The sequence below is a fragment of the Glycine max genome, chromosome 11 (genome assembly GCF_000004515.6).
Source record: "Glycine max cultivar Williams 82 chromosome 11, Glycine_max_v4.0, whole genome shotgun sequence".
NCBI classification, from domain to species: Eukaryota; Viridiplantae; Streptophyta; class Magnoliopsida; order Fabales; family Fabaceae; genus Glycine; species Glycine max.
This window is the reverse complement of record NC_038247.2, coordinates 36,223,791-36,239,063: the sequence shown is the minus strand read 5'-3', so window position 1 is coordinate 36,239,063 and position 15,273 is coordinate 36,223,791. Positions and strand designations below refer to the sequence as shown.

Here is a 15,273-nt window from a genome sequence, read left to right as displayed (position 1 = left end):
TTATGAGTAAAATACACAAATAATAATATTAGTAATTTCAAAATATGTGTTAATTTACTTAATTGATATATAGTTGAAATAATTGATAAAATACTTATTAAATTTGTATATTGAATAATCCAATTAATTATGAATTATAATAGTATAGATAGATATAGATTTTTTAATATACGAAAAGAGACATGCATTTGAATCTATAATTTGTTTATTTATTCCACAAAAATCATATCTTAACTATATATAGTTTATATATAATTGTATGTTGCAAAACAATCATATTGAATGTTAATTTGGATGATCATGCTTGAATATATTGTTAAGTTGTTTGTATAGTTTAGTGTGTGCCTTTGAATGCATAGTTGTGGATGTTATGTTGTGCATTTGGATGATGTTTTTAAAAATAATAGGATTCAATAATTTTGATATATTTATATAATTTGTTTTTATTTTTAAATAGACGTGAAATTTTATGAAATTTGATGAAATTTCTTATGATAATAAATTTGATATATCTGTTTATTCATTTAAAAAATTCTAATTATGAACAATAAAATAAATAACTAGAGAGTGTTGTAAAAATTCCATTGTATAAATTTATTATTAATTAATGATATTAATCTTAGTAGAAAATTGATCAATAAAACATCAATATTAATTGTATTAATAATAGAATTTTTACTAAACACTTGCTTCTTACTTGAATCATTTAATTTAAATTGTAGCATATAATTTATTGTTAAGGATTATTAACGTATGATTAAATGATATTTAAGAAAATTTGATCATTTAATTCACATTTAAATATTTTCATAATAGTTAATTTATTTATTAAATCCAAAATTTATTTTAAAAAATAAATTAATTCAGTATGGGATAGGTTAGATTTTATTTGCAAATTATATTTCACTAATTAATGGTATTAATCATAAGACAAAAATGATTAACAAAACACTAATATTAAATGTATTAATGGTAGATTTTTTAATAGGTTTATTTTTACAAAACATTTGTTTCTTATTTATATCATTTAATTTATATTGTAACATTCAATTTATAGTTAAGGTTTGTTAACGTATAATTAAATAATATTTAAGATAATTTAATCATTTAATTCTTATGCAAATATTTTTATAACCATTAATTTATTTTTTAATTTCAAAATTTATTTTAGCAATTAAAATAATTAAAAAAATTGTATAGTTTAATGTTAAAATATATGAATAGGAAATGTTATTTATTTACGTATTTAAGTATGTTTATAAAATATGATTAAGAAATATTATTTCATCATGTATTGAAATAATTTAAATAAAATTTATTATTTTAAATAAAATTTATTATAATAAAGTGTGTGAGGAATATGTTAAATTTTTTTAAGCAATATAATTAAATTTTTTATATTTTCATTAAGTTGATATATATTGAAACCTAAAAATATAAAAGCAATAAGAGAATAACTCTTTACTTTCAAAATTTTAATTTAATTTGAGTATTATCATTATATGGTGTTGATCATGTTTATTACATGTTTAAGAAAGTATAATTAAATTTGATATATTTATTTAATCATTTGAATTTTTTATTCTAATAATTAAAAATAAAATATATAGTTAGTTACTGTTGTAAAAATTTCATCACATAAATTAATTATTAAATAATACTATTAAGCATATGAGAAAATTAATCAATGTAACATCAATATTAATTGTATCAATATTAGGATTTATACTTGGGTTTGTTTTTACAAAACGCCTCTTCTTATTTGTATCATTTAATTATACTAAATTATACTCATACCGTGTTTTTTTCTTCTTCAAATTACATTCGATACCCCTTCATTTTTGCACCCTACAAAAAAAAACTCATTAATTATTTAGCTCACATCACACCTAGATCCTCTCCCTCCTGAACACTGTTTAATAATTTAACAGAAAAATATACACGGTCATATGACTTTTAATGAAAATTTATGTTTAAAATATTTTCATCTTCTTTCTCTTAACTCCATAAAAAACATGACACAAATTTCAACATGAAAATATTTTAACACTCTTTCTTCTTTTTCTTTTTTCTCTAATTGGTCATGAACCCAATTTTTTGTTGCACATGAACTCACCTTGTTGGTATGTATGTGTTAACACCTTTTCTTCTTCTTCTTCTTTTTAGTTCAATTTTTTTGGTGCGCATGCGTGTTAGGTCGTTTGGTTGCTGCGTTTTTGTTTGGCGTATTCCCAATAATGCATATTGATTGAATTTGGTCATTTGCTTCAAATTTTAGTGTTTAATTGGCTCCCGCATTTGTGTTTTTAACTCTTTTCTTTGAAATATTTATTTTTGGTACGCATGTGTTAACACCCTTCCTTCCCTTTCTTCTTTTTAGTTCAATTTTTTTAGTGTGCATGCGTGTTGTGTCGTTTGGTTGCTGCGTTTTTGTTTGACGTATTCTCAGCAATGCCTATTGATTGAATATGATCATTTGCTTCAAATTTTAGTGTTTTGCTCCTGCATATATGTTTTTAACTCCTTTATTTGAAATATTTATTTTTTATGACTAGGTGTTTGATATAATGTTTCATTCAAGAGGTGCATCTTCTTCAAGTGTTAGCATTAATAAAGTAAGAGTCAAATATTAAAGGAAAAACTGATATTACCTTAAGAAAGGCCCATTCACAGGGTCAATGGTTAATTTGTTATTGAGTATTTAACAAAAATATTACAACAATTTCATCTGTTCACATATTTCAATTTACGGGGTGCGACTGTAACAAAGATGTTAAGACAATTTCATCTGTTCATAAGGTTAATAAAAGGGGGGGTAAAAGTAGTATAAAAAATGAGGGATATCAGGTGCAATTTGAGAAAAAACACAAGGGTGCAAGTGTAATTTCCTCTTTAATGTAAATTATAACATTTAATTCATAGTTAGGCTTATTAATGTATAATTAAATAGAATTTAAGCTAATTTAATGATTTAATTAATATTCAAATATTTTTGCAATTATTTATTTATTTATTAATTTCAAAATTTATTTTAGCAAATAAATTAATTCAATTTTTTTGTATATTCTAATGTAAAATAATATAATTAAGAAATATTGTTTTATTTATGTATTCAAGTTTGTTAATATGATTATTCAATCTTATTTCATCACTTTTACTTTTATTTTTAAATTTTTGGTACAGTAGAATAAGTTATATATCTATATTAATGGTGTGCTGTATTTTTATCTTGTTGATTTTTCTTTTATATATCATGCAAATTTAGTTTCTTTTTTATATTTTAATATTTTAAATTTATCTAAATTATGGACTATAGAAAACTACCAAATTACTGAAATGATGGTAAGTGTGTGGATGCTGCCTTTGAAGAATTTTAATGACAATATTAAGGTTGTTGACTTCTACTTTTTTTTTAAAAATGAATATTTGTATTTATGGATAACTTTTTTTTGTATAAAAAAGAAAATAAGACAAAAAATTATTAACGTATGAATTTTGTTGATATTTTAAATGTGATTTTCAAAATATATTTGGGTATAACTTTTATAACATATATGTGATTTTTTTTTGTGTTCAACAATTTTCCTAAAGCAAATATTAGCTTTAAAAAAATAAAAAACAAAAATATATATGTTCATAATTGTAACATCTTTATTATTAGAAACATACTGCAACAAATGTTTTCATTTTGTTACAATTCAAAATACAGTTCAAATCAAATATTCATATATATAAAATCATTTAATAATTTTATATTATATTATGTTATTAATTATTAATATTATTACCCAAAGATTGTGCGTAAGAAATGAATGGGACCATTACCTTGGTGGCTTGAACATCTTGGCTTCATGCATGTTGTTCCAGACCCGCACAAAGCATAAGCATAGGGACTATTGCATGCGCTTTCATGGCTAAAGGAGCAGAATGTAGACATTGAAATGGTGGACGCTAAAGCTGTGCTGGACCAAATAAACCATTCCTCAAATGGGTTGCTCTCATTTTCAGTTCTCATTAATAAATGTAAACATCTTCTTTATAGTTTTCCAAACTTTATTATGGTGAGTTTTGTTTGACAGAAAGCAAATCATGTCGCTCCCAAGTTAGCTAGGGTTTTCTAGCAAATTCCTCATTGTATCACTCCTATCATTATGAATGAAATTTCTTAGAGTGTTTCTTTAAAAAAAAATTATTACTCAAATTTTACATGTATCTTAATTTCTAATACAACACTAAATTATTTTATTATTATTTTCTTTGATCAATTGTTTGGTATGTTGAAGAATAAATGAAGAATTACATACATTTACAACACATTAATTGTAACAACAATAATTGTTTTGTTTACTTTTATTAGATTGAATTATTTATTTTAAAAATAATTTAAATTTGCACATAAATTATAAAATAAATGGTTTAATATCATTAATTTAATCATAATAGCAATTTTATTCAATCAATTAATGAAATTTTACACTACATTTTAAAAATAATCATTATTTTAATTTTTTTTGTTCATGTGTTAGAGATCATAAGTATTTCCCACCCACTGGATTAGAGACTAATCCTACTTGCAGTTGGTGGCTGTTGTTGACTCAAAAAAATCTCACACACAGTGGGAATCGAATATGAATTCTTCCATTAAATTGATCGTTCTCACTCATCTGAATGCAAGATAGTTTTACACCGGTACATTAATCCTTTGGGTTTCATTATTTTAATAATTAATCATAAGATAGAAAAAGTAAAAAAAATGTTTTAAAAATATAATTTTTAATGTTATTGATATATATGTACAATAATTTTTAAGTTAAAAATATAATTTTGAAAATAATTATGATTGTATGATTATATTTATGGACATTTTTTTAAAAAAATATATAAAAAGATAATTATTTTTTCTATTTAATAAATATATAATTTCTGTAAAATAATTTTTTGATTTTATAGATGATAATCACCAAAGATGCTTTAGTTTTACATATAGTTTGAGGCGATTATTTGACATTTTTGATACATTGAACCATGTTTTGACTCAAATGTAGCAAATTACACTTAGATACCTTAGGTTTATAAATTGTTAGGATTTCTTAATGTTTTGTAGAGTTTTTGCAGGAATTAAGTAAAAAAACTACAAGTGAAGATCTGTTTGCTTAAGTGCAGCTTGTTGTGCACTTAAGTGAGCCAAGACAGATTGAATTAGAGGAGCCATTGACATGCCTTGCTCAAGCGAGCCTTCCTGGACGCTTAAGCGAGAGGACTTAGAAGTTGTTAATGGAGCCAAGTTCGCTTAAGCGTGACATGTTATGCGCTTAAACAAGCTAAGTCAGTAAATACACTTGAAACCACAAGAGGTCCTCGCTTAAGCCTAAGCCTCAAGATGCTTAAGTGAGACAATTAAGGCCAATGGAAGGACACGAAGACCTCACTTAAGTGCAACATTTTGTGTGCTTAAGTGAGGAGATATAGTAGCTGAGTTATTCCAATTCATAAGACCTTGCTTAAGCACAACATTTTGGACGCTTAAGCGAGCAGATACAATAGCTAAATTATCCCAATTTAGAAGGCCTCGCTTAAGCGAGAAAGTTGGGTCAGGTCTTAGCCCATTGCAGTTTATGAAAACCTAGTGCGTGAATGAAAAATTATCTTGGCACAAAACAACAATTTTGTGTGAGAGAGTATCATTCTTAGGGCTCTAAGCTTGATTTGATTACACATTGTGTGATTGCTATTAGCCATTGTAATCAAGCTATGAACAACTAATCTCCTCATTTGTTGGGGTTGGAAACGATTGAACTTAATTTCATGTAATACTCCTTTTAATATAATTGTTCATGTTTTTATTCTTCTTCTTCTACTCTTAATGTTTGTTCTAGACTGATCACCTATTGCATGATCATATGAACCATTAATTTAGTTAACAAACACTCTTTTGGTTCTTGAACCGAGAAGAATACCTAATTGGGATTGTCACTAGACACGGGTCAATACCGATTAGGTATAGGCCAATACCAATTAAGCTCCTTTAATTCTTAAACGTTAATGTTGATTATTTAGATTAATTTGCCAAGACATTGAGAATAAATCTAAATAATTTAGACTATTCCGCCAAAGACATCAGGGTTAGAATATATTTGTGGATTGGGGATAAATTGCATGAATAATTAGATTAATTACGTTTATTATATTGAAAGAGGGGGAAACCAAGTTTAATCCTGGTTGTTCAAACCTCTCAATTCTCACAATACTAGAATCGTTTTAGTACTATTCTCTTTTACATTACTATTGTTCTTACATTAGTTCTTTAATTAATTAGTTTTACTATTCATTGTTCTTTATTATTCAAACACAAACCATTGAGAAAACACTTTTACAAAACCTTAGTCTTTCGATTAGAATTGCTTGAATAAACACTAATCCTTTGGGAGACGACTTGAACGCAAGTCCTAATATTATTTTGAAAATTGTGATTTCACTCGACTATATGAAAAATCCTTAACAATACATTAATGTTAGATCATATAGATTCAAATCAACGACTATTATGAAATATAAATTTTGATCAATAGTTGTAATAGTTCCAACTAAACTTGAGACTAATAGTTATTATGGAGATAAAATCTCAATCAAATGGCTCACAAAAGTTCAAACCCATATAGTATATAGATGTTAAGGAAGTACAAGATTGAATCATCAATGAGATTAATTATGGTGAAGATAAATTAGAAGATTAATAATGCATACTATTACTAATTTGATGGCATAAAATTTAGTAAATTTATCTATGCATTGATCCTACTTTCCAAAAGGATCATATACAACTAAAAAGATGAAACTAACTACATGATGATGATTCCAAAATCTCCATTGAAATCAATTGATATTCATGTTGGCCAACTGCTATTGCAAATACTATTTACTGTCCTTCGATCCTCGTTTAGCTTCTCCATTGAACTCTTCTTCCACCTATGCATTAATTCCCACAATTAACAACATTATTCAAATAGGCAACCTATGAATTCCATTACCACTACTACAGTATAAGATAGACACAAAACTTCCATTGCCATTCATCAAAGGTAACAAAAAAAATTAAGGTATTGATTTGCCTTAAAAAGAATAACTAACTAGCATGTCATTTGTCCATGTGCTTAAGGTATCTTCACTAAATTATGCTTGTAAATTTTATATCTTGTAAATGTAACATACATGCATTTGAACTTGCAAGCCATTGGTTCATTCGAAGGTTACCTTAAAAGTTATACCAAGATCAATTTCTCCACAATAAGATTGATCTGCACGAATTACTCTGTACTTTAGAGGTTGTAGCTCAGCCGCACCATCCTCTACCCCTATGGCTAATAAATCTTCCACATAGACTCTACACACAAAGAAAAATAGCTTCCTTAAAGCATGAACATTTATACAAAAAAGAGTGAGATTTGCTTGATTAAATAAATAATGAATCTATCTCCAATCTCTTGGTAGCATATATTTACTATATAATGAAGCTATTGAAGTCTTACATGGCTTGACCAACAAAGTCATCTGCAGATAAAAGATCCTTGTCCATGATTTTTAAGATAATCTTGTATGAATTACTCAGTGTAGGATATTCTACCTTGAACACAAATTTCTCATTCCATACCGGATTATTGCCCTGTCCTGCATTGTCAATTTGTCACAAGAACCATTAAATCATTTTTCTCTCTTGTATCCTTAATTATTTTCTAGAGATCATGAAAAAGATTTAAATGATAACATTTTAATAGTAGTTGATTGATTACATTTACAGGTCAAATTATTATACCCTATATACTGACTCTTTTCAAAATACATATTTTGTCTTCATCAATAGCCATCGATCAAGTCTATTTTCATAAGTCTATTTAACACAATTAAAATGAAGTTTAAGGAATTCCTCATATATATTATAAGAAAAGTACTCACAATATATTAATTTTATTTTCTATTTAACTTCTCTCTCATTTTTCTCTTTATTTCCATTACATCATTTTCCCCCTGTATTCCTCATATAAAGCTCTATAGTTATTTAAAACAACTGAATATGTTTAGTTTTCTTGTAATTCAAAGCAAAAAGAAGAGACTATACCACACTAATTTATCGAGTGATTTGAATTTCAACTCAACTATGATATACGATAGGATATAGAACTAACCCTTAGCAACACTACTCCTTTGCTCTTGGCCGTTGTATTGTATCACAACATACGGGTCCATACTACCTATTAACAGAAGAGAAAGACAAATAATAATGATATTGTTAGAATTGTTAAAGTATGAGTTAGGTTAAGACAGAATAACTTGAACATGAACATGCTAAAAAGAACAAAGAAGAAGAAGAATGCAAATCAAAGGAGAACCCGGTCCATAGTACATATATTGGTGTTTCATAATATTTTTTTGGTTTGGTTAAAGGGTTCATGGAATCAACATATATATATATGTTAGTTTCAAGAACATCATGTAGAAAGAAATTAAAAACACATTTGAAAACAAAATGAGGCAATATATACCAAAGAAATCAGTGTCACACAACTCCTTTGCTTTCACAAGCTGCACCTCCATGAACCCAATTGCCATCTCTTTCTCACTCTAACCGTGTGTCTTCGTCTCTGAAGCTTACAAGTCAGCAAAATTCTTACAATTTAATGTCTAATAAGTTTTTTCCTTCGACGTTGGAATGGGTGGTACTTGCTTTATGTAGAGGATTCATAATTAGTGGCATACTTTGGCATTCACGGGGGTGGTCAACCACACAACCACCCACCTTCATCTTAAGTCTATCCATTTCCTAAACCACAATAAACAATTGTCGATTGGCACTCGTAGATGATATAGTATAATAATATATGTCTCGGTAAGCCTTCATCTAGGGATGCTACCTTGGATAATAATAGATAATTGTCATTAGTCTTTTACTCACATCACGTGATAAATGTTTATCTTATTATATGAAGTTATGTTCTTGCTAGGACCTAGTAAAGTGTAATTTAATTATGAATATTTATATCCTATCTAGTGGTGGCTCAACTTTAACCATAGCTTCTTTTTTCAACAATATCTAAATTCGAAGGTCACCTACTCGGAATCTTATTATTCAATTCAGCAGTCCAATAAATGTATAAAGGTCATTCAAAAGGGACATGCATGTCAGTTTGGACGAACTCTCGTGGAGTTAAATTAAAATGGTTTCACGACTCAAGTTGCAACATGAATGAATAATAAGGTGATGTTATTATAATCGTGTTTATCATTTTCCCCACGTTGTTACCAACTTTAAGGGTGGTTTTCTAGATTCATGAATTTGGAAATTTGAGAACCAAGAGTCAAATTTTGAAGGCATTGGCACTCATGATGATGCTCGTGGATCGTTGCAGAATTTTGTTGAAAATGAAACCATTCACGTGCACGAGCGTACGTCGGGGCAAGCAAAACTTAAAAAAAGAAAAACGTTTTTATAAATAATGAATTGTATCACTTTATTTTTACTTCACTTCTTATTTTAAAATTTTATATAAGATTTAATGAAATTAAAAAAATCACCATTTCTTACACAAATATTTCAAAATAGGTAACACTTTTATAATTATTTACAAAAAGAAAAAAAAATCAAATCAAACAGTTCTTAATTTTTCAAACAATACCAAGTCCAAGCGACAATTTCTATCAATAGGTAGTGCATTATGGGGAGCATTCTAGAGCACAACTTGCAAACCTACGAAACCACGCGCACAATAGAAAGATGACGGAGATTAAGGTGTGAAACTAAAACATATTTCGCATCGTGTGGAAGAAAAAATAAATTCTTTTAACTCTTGAATTTATTAGTACTTGTATATCTACAATGTACGAAATAAATTATATTCCTCAATTTAATTAGCTGGTTATTAACTTTTTTTTAGTAACTGAAAATTTTGTTTGATCCTATTAGTATTATTTGTTGGTAGATTTTTTTTTACTAGCTTGTTGTAAGCAGCATTTTTTGAGACACTGACTTCTTATATTTTATTTTCTTTTTACTCTCAAAATATTTATATATTTACCTCACAATGGTATTTAAAAGTGTGCAATGATATTATCATACTAACTAGCATATATTCATTTTCTTTGTTGGTAGAGTATAAAAAGACTCATATAAAATTATGCTAAACACAAACATAGCCATCCTATTTTCTATTTTACACTCAAGTCTTGTTGATTATCTTCTATTAACACCTTTAAAATCTTGTTTTATGTTCAAATGATTAGGATTTAAAATTGATTTTGGTTGGAAGATAATTTGATTATTTGAATCAGAAGTTGGAAAATAACAAAAACAGAGAAAGGATCGAACGACTAAACTAAGTTCTTGCAATCTCAGCAAATTAACAAAGACAGCTGACAGATGGATCCAAATTGCATGGGGGTCCATCTTAGCCTTTGACACCAATGTTAGCCATGAAGAACACGTATCACCTTAACATTCCTTTGCCTTCTCAAAATATTGAAAGAAGCCTCACAGGGAGTTCGAGTCTCACAAAATTGATTATAATAATAAAAGCTGAAGGCCTAAATTTAATTAAAAAATATTGAAAAATTAAAATTATACATTGATGATGGTATAGGGGAAAAAATTGTTATTAATCTTTTAATAAAATAGCTTATGAACATTGTTGGTTAGTTACTTAGTTGTCAAGAACCAAATCTAACACGTGTCCGCGATTGATTCATTTGATTGTTGTTTATCTTCTGTTTCTCCTAGAAGAATACACAAGTTAGAGAAACTCATATTGCTGGAGTGTCCATAACAAAAGTATATGAGCTCCAGCATATACTTAGTGAGATGCCAGAATATGCAAGCTAAATATGTGCAAGATTTGTCATTAAAAAAAACAGATCAATATTAATGTCCTAGTATTAAGTTTCTTGATGCAATTCTCATTCAAATTTTGCCACATAGGCTCTTAGAATGATAGTTGAAAGAAATGTGAGGATGGAAGAAATAAATTTTCTTTACTAGTATAGTAGTATTAAGGAACCAAAATCTGTACAACAACCAGGCATGCTTTTCATTTCATGCTATACAAAGTGGCATCTCTATATTACTTCAAAACAATGCAAAATATGTGTAATATTACGTCCAATGTATTTCCTCTTCTCCTATGTATGAAGAGGAGAAGGAGATAAACTTGGATTAGGAGTACCGCTGCTGCTTGAGCTTGTGTCTTTGGAATCGTGAAGATTTTCCAATGATCTCACCACCTCATATATGTTTGGTCTAAGTTTTTGTTCTGTAGATAGGCATTGAATTGCAAGGTGAGCTATTCTCTTTGCTTCGCGCTTTGAGTATTGGCCTTCTATGCGAGCATCCATAACTTGGGAGATCTTGTGTTTGTTGGTGAGGAGTGGTTTGGCCCATTCAACTAAACTGTGCTCCCCGCTTGGCCTGTTGTTGTCCAGTGCACGTTTCGCTGACATGAGTTCCAGAAGAACAACTCCAAAACTGTATATGTCACTCTTTTTGGTTAGGTGACCTTCAACAAAAAAAAAAGACAATGGGAAAAAGGTTAGGAGTGCAATTGTTGGAGATCTCATATCGATTACTGATATGACAAAAATAGTATATATAAGTGCTCGACAACTCTCATTTTATGATACTCATTTAATAAGCTGTCATCTGTGATTAAATTAGGCCTAAACTCAAATTTTAAGAGAGTATCAGAGACAATGGGAAAAAAAGTCGGGAGTGCAATTGTGGGTTCTTCTTTTTTGGTTCTGTTGCTGTTGGCTTCTTTAGTGATTGCTGATTTAGAGACCTTACCATGGAGAGGTCTGAGGAGTAACAGAACAGCAAAGATGGGAAAGGGAAGTGTAACTCATTTACTTAAAATGGAAGGTTCTGGTCAAGCTAAGGTTTTGAAATTTGAAGTAACTTTCTGGATTTGAGTTGAATTATGGAGAGCATGTGAAATCGGAATGCAGTTATGAAAACTGCAATTTTTAATAGGTGGAAAGAACTAAATGATAAGCTGAACAGATGGAGAACAACTTAATTTTTCCTAGTAGTCTCAATTCAACATATTGGAACTGCCAGTGCAATCAAGATTTTGGATACACACTATTCAGGTTTCTGCATTAAACCTCGAGGTTTAAATGAATATCCACTAATGCAAGGTATGATCATAGGATGAAATGTGATACTGGCTTGAAGAAGAATTGAAATACCTGTGGCTATATACTCAGGAGCTGCATAGCCATAGGTGCCCATTACCCTTGTAGAGACATGGCTCTTATCACCTTCTGGTCCATTTTTTGCCAACCCAAAATCCGAGAGTTTTGCATTATAATTCTGTCATTGACAAAAAGAAATTTTAGAAAGCCTATCTAACTGATACTATCTAATCTCTTAAGCTTGTATGATCAATGTGATTCACTTACAGAATCCAGTAAGATATTAGAAGTTTTGAAGTCTCTATATATTACATCTACTTCATCACTGTGAAGAAATGCAAGACCCTTAGCAGCATCTAGAGCAACCTTCATACGGATGTTCCAAGAGAGTGGTTGAAAGTAAGAACCCCCTGATCCAGAAACATAGGTTGATAAGAGATCTTGAAGTGCTTAAGGTACTAAAAAATAAACAAAGTCAACCCACAAAGAAACTTACTCCTGAACAAGTGATTATCCAAACTACCCTTGGCCACAAATTCATACACCAAAATCCGGTGATCATCCTCTAAGGAGTAACCAATTAGTTTCACAAGATTAGGATGACTGAGCTGCCCCAGGTAGTTGATTTCTGTCTACACGGTACGAAGTTAATCAATCACAACATTCACAATAAATATCTAAGCTACCACCATTTGTTTTGCTAGAAGAAATGCTAACAACACATTCTCTAACACGTTCTTTTAAACATACTTGTTATTGTTGGTTGAAATTGATTGGAAATCATAAAATTTGGATGTCTCACTTCTCATTTAATGAGTTCTGCTCATAATTTTGTAATTTCAAATAAATTTTAACCAATAATAAAAAGTGCTAAAAGGACTGCATTAGAGAATGTGTTGCTAGTACTCCTTAATTTATCACATGCATTACAAAAAAAAAAACAAGGGTCACACTCACAAGAAACATATCTTGAAACTAACTTGACTTCCAAGCATTGAGCAAAGTTCCAAAGTGTAAAAGACCATGCCAAGTGAAAAGTGACACTCACCAACCATTCAATGTGTCCCTGGTTGCTTTCTTGGTTAAGTCTCTTCACAGCAATGACCATTCCTGTCCCTGGTTTAGTAGGGGCAAGTGTGTGCTCATCAATCCACCCCTTAAACACAGAACCAAACCCGCCTTCACCCACCATACTATCCGGACGAAAGTTCCTTGTAGCAGTTCTTAGCTCATTGAATGTGAAGTTCTTCAAATTGCTGGCCTGCAATATCTCATCCTCACTCTGAGGTGTTAGAAGCATAGCTGAAGAGGACACCTTGCTGCTTAAACCGCTCAAATCATTCTCTTCTTTGCTACCATCCTTTGAATTCAAACCTGCCCATATCAAAACAGAAACATGGATTCACTTCAGGCCATACATAAGCACTCTATAGACAAACTCAGAAAGGGAAACAATTTTTCTACCAATCATCTCAATAATGTTATTGCTGCAATTTAATTCATACACTTCTCTTTTTGCACTTATCATTTTTTTATGGTTGTGTAGAAAACTTAAAATCTTACATTACAAGAACTTTTTTCTTACTTAAAAAAAAGGAATAATCTCTACCATATTATTGAAATTTCTCTCACAACTTTCTTCTCTACTTTTCACTTCTAGAACCAACGGTTGGAGAGACCACGTTCGCTGAGTTCTCTAGTGAACTGCGTAAATTACATTTGTTAATTTTATCTTATTGCATGATAAACTTATCCTTTTAAACTAAATTTAATAATTTCCAAATCCTTAGCTCCTTTAAATGTGCAGGGGATCCAACTTCCAAGTTCACGGTTGAGACACTGCAGGTGAAAGAAAGACTCAATTGAAAGGTATTTATGGATAATGGGAGACATTAGTTTAATAAATTTTTAGACCAAGTTTCTCAATCAAACCAATAAACGGTGGCATTTGATATCAGGGTGTTTCTATTTTTACTTCTTTTTGGGATAATAACCACATATATCTTCACAGTTCTGCTATAGGATTATTATAGAGAACAAAAACTCGAATTGAAGACAGACTACTTATTAAGTTAGAACAGTCTCGTGTTAGTTGATCCAAAGTCTTTCTATTTTGCTTTGGATCTGCATAACTCATCATATATTATTCATCTGAAGCAAGTCTTCTGTGGTGTTTGTGAGTCAAACATTAAACACATACAATACAAGCAACACAATTTTATTCACAAAAGCACACAAAGGTGGAGCATTCAAAAGTGCAATATAAGCAAAGAGAGTTCAGAAACAAGCTGATCGATCAAGTTGAAAAAGGATGAAGGGAAGAATAGAAAAAAGAATGATACCATTACGTGGAGGACTCTCAGCTTTGATCTTTGAAGGTACACTAAAGAAGCAACCCATGAACACAGAGCTAAGCCAGAGAAGAAAAAAGTGTAACTAGCTGTGCTACAAGTTGGAAGTTTTCAATTTGGAAGAGAGAAGAAAGAAAGCAAGTATGTGTGTGTGGAAGCGTGAAAACAACAAAGAAAGTTTCCACGTGAAAAGTAGTTGTCAGGCGAGGACTTATGTTATCTGCAAAATTCAAAGGCACTATTGAGTTGTGTTGGAAAGTTATGGTGTGAATGATGTTATGGTATGTTATGGAGTTGTTTTCTTGGAAATTTCTTTCATTGCACTTTATTAGACCATCCAGAAGAACAAATCAGAACCGTGTTGTCCTGGCCGCCACCTTAGTTTGGTTTGAGAACAACTTGGAGGAAAGAGAAGCCCTCACATACATATTTAATTACTTATTGCCTTGCATTGACTTAGCTTTTTTTCCTTTTTAATCTTTTTTCATCTGAATTTATAGGAATGAAAAACATATACAATTGAGTTATATATTTTTAATATTTTTTAATAATTTTAAAAAAATTATATATCCAAGACTCATAAAAAAAAAAAGGTTACAACAGTCCTTCTCCAATTGATTTATGCATGGGTAGTTTTGCTTTGACTTCTTTTGAGCCTTACTAATTACTACTTTCTATTAAGCATAATTGGATTTTCTTTTTTCCAATGTTAATGTTTCAGTTGAATTGACAGAATAAAATTGTACAA

The 15,273-nt window shown here is 29.6% G+C and overlaps 2 protein-coding genes across 3 annotated transcripts; both read right to left on the bottom strand.

The window, feature by feature from the left end:
- Positions 1–6,686: 6,686 nt before the first annotated feature.
- LOC100526962 (uncharacterized) lies at positions 6,687–8,695 on the bottom strand. The gene is given in 5 exon segments (NM_001249616.2): positions 6,687–6,966; positions 7,252–7,381; positions 7,527–7,665; positions 8,181–8,246; positions 8,538–8,695. Coding segments are annotated over 5 exon segments (456 nt in total). The 5' UTR covers positions 8,605–8,695; the 3' UTR covers positions 6,687–6,912.
- Positions 8,696–10,888: 2,193 nt separating this feature from the next.
- On the bottom strand, positions 10,889–14,924 carry LOC106795104 (receptor-like cytoplasmic kinase 176). 2 transcript variants are annotated; one of them, XM_041006902.1, is made up of 7 exons: positions 14,517–14,650; positions 13,784–14,013; positions 13,223–13,548; positions 12,671–12,806; positions 12,442–12,584; positions 12,229–12,352; positions 10,889–11,537 (listed from the first exon to the last, which is right to left on the bottom strand). In XM_041006902.1, exons 3-7 carry the CDS (start codon positions 13,472–13,474, stop codon positions 11,164–11,166), a joined length of 1,029 nt encoding a protein of 342 aa, XP_040862836.1. In that variant the 5' UTR covers positions 13,475–13,548; positions 13,784–14,013; positions 14,517–14,650; the 3' UTR covers positions 10,889–11,163. The 2 variants fall into 2 exon arrangements, with proteins under 2 accessions (XP_040862836.1, XP_040862835.1); XM_041006901.1 differs by lacking the exon at positions 13,784–14,013 and having other exon boundaries at positions 14,517–14,924.
- Between the last annotated feature and the right edge of the window lie 349 nt (positions 14,925–15,273).

Excerpts from the sequence above, each read along its gene's own strand:
- LOC106795104 (XM_041006901.1), bottom strand. The coding sequence starts at position 14,574 with ATGGGTTGCTTCTTTAGTGTACCTTCAAAGATCAAAGCTGAGAGTCCT. Across the intron at positions 12,585-12,670 it reads GGATAATCACTTGTTCAGGA|GGGGTTCTTACTTTCAACCA; the intron begins GTAAGTTTCTTT and ends TTTCTGGATCAG. Across the intron at positions 12,353-12,441 it reads CTAATATCTTACTGGATTCT|AATTATAATGCAAAACTCTC; the intron begins GTAAGTGAATCA and ends TGTCAATGACAG.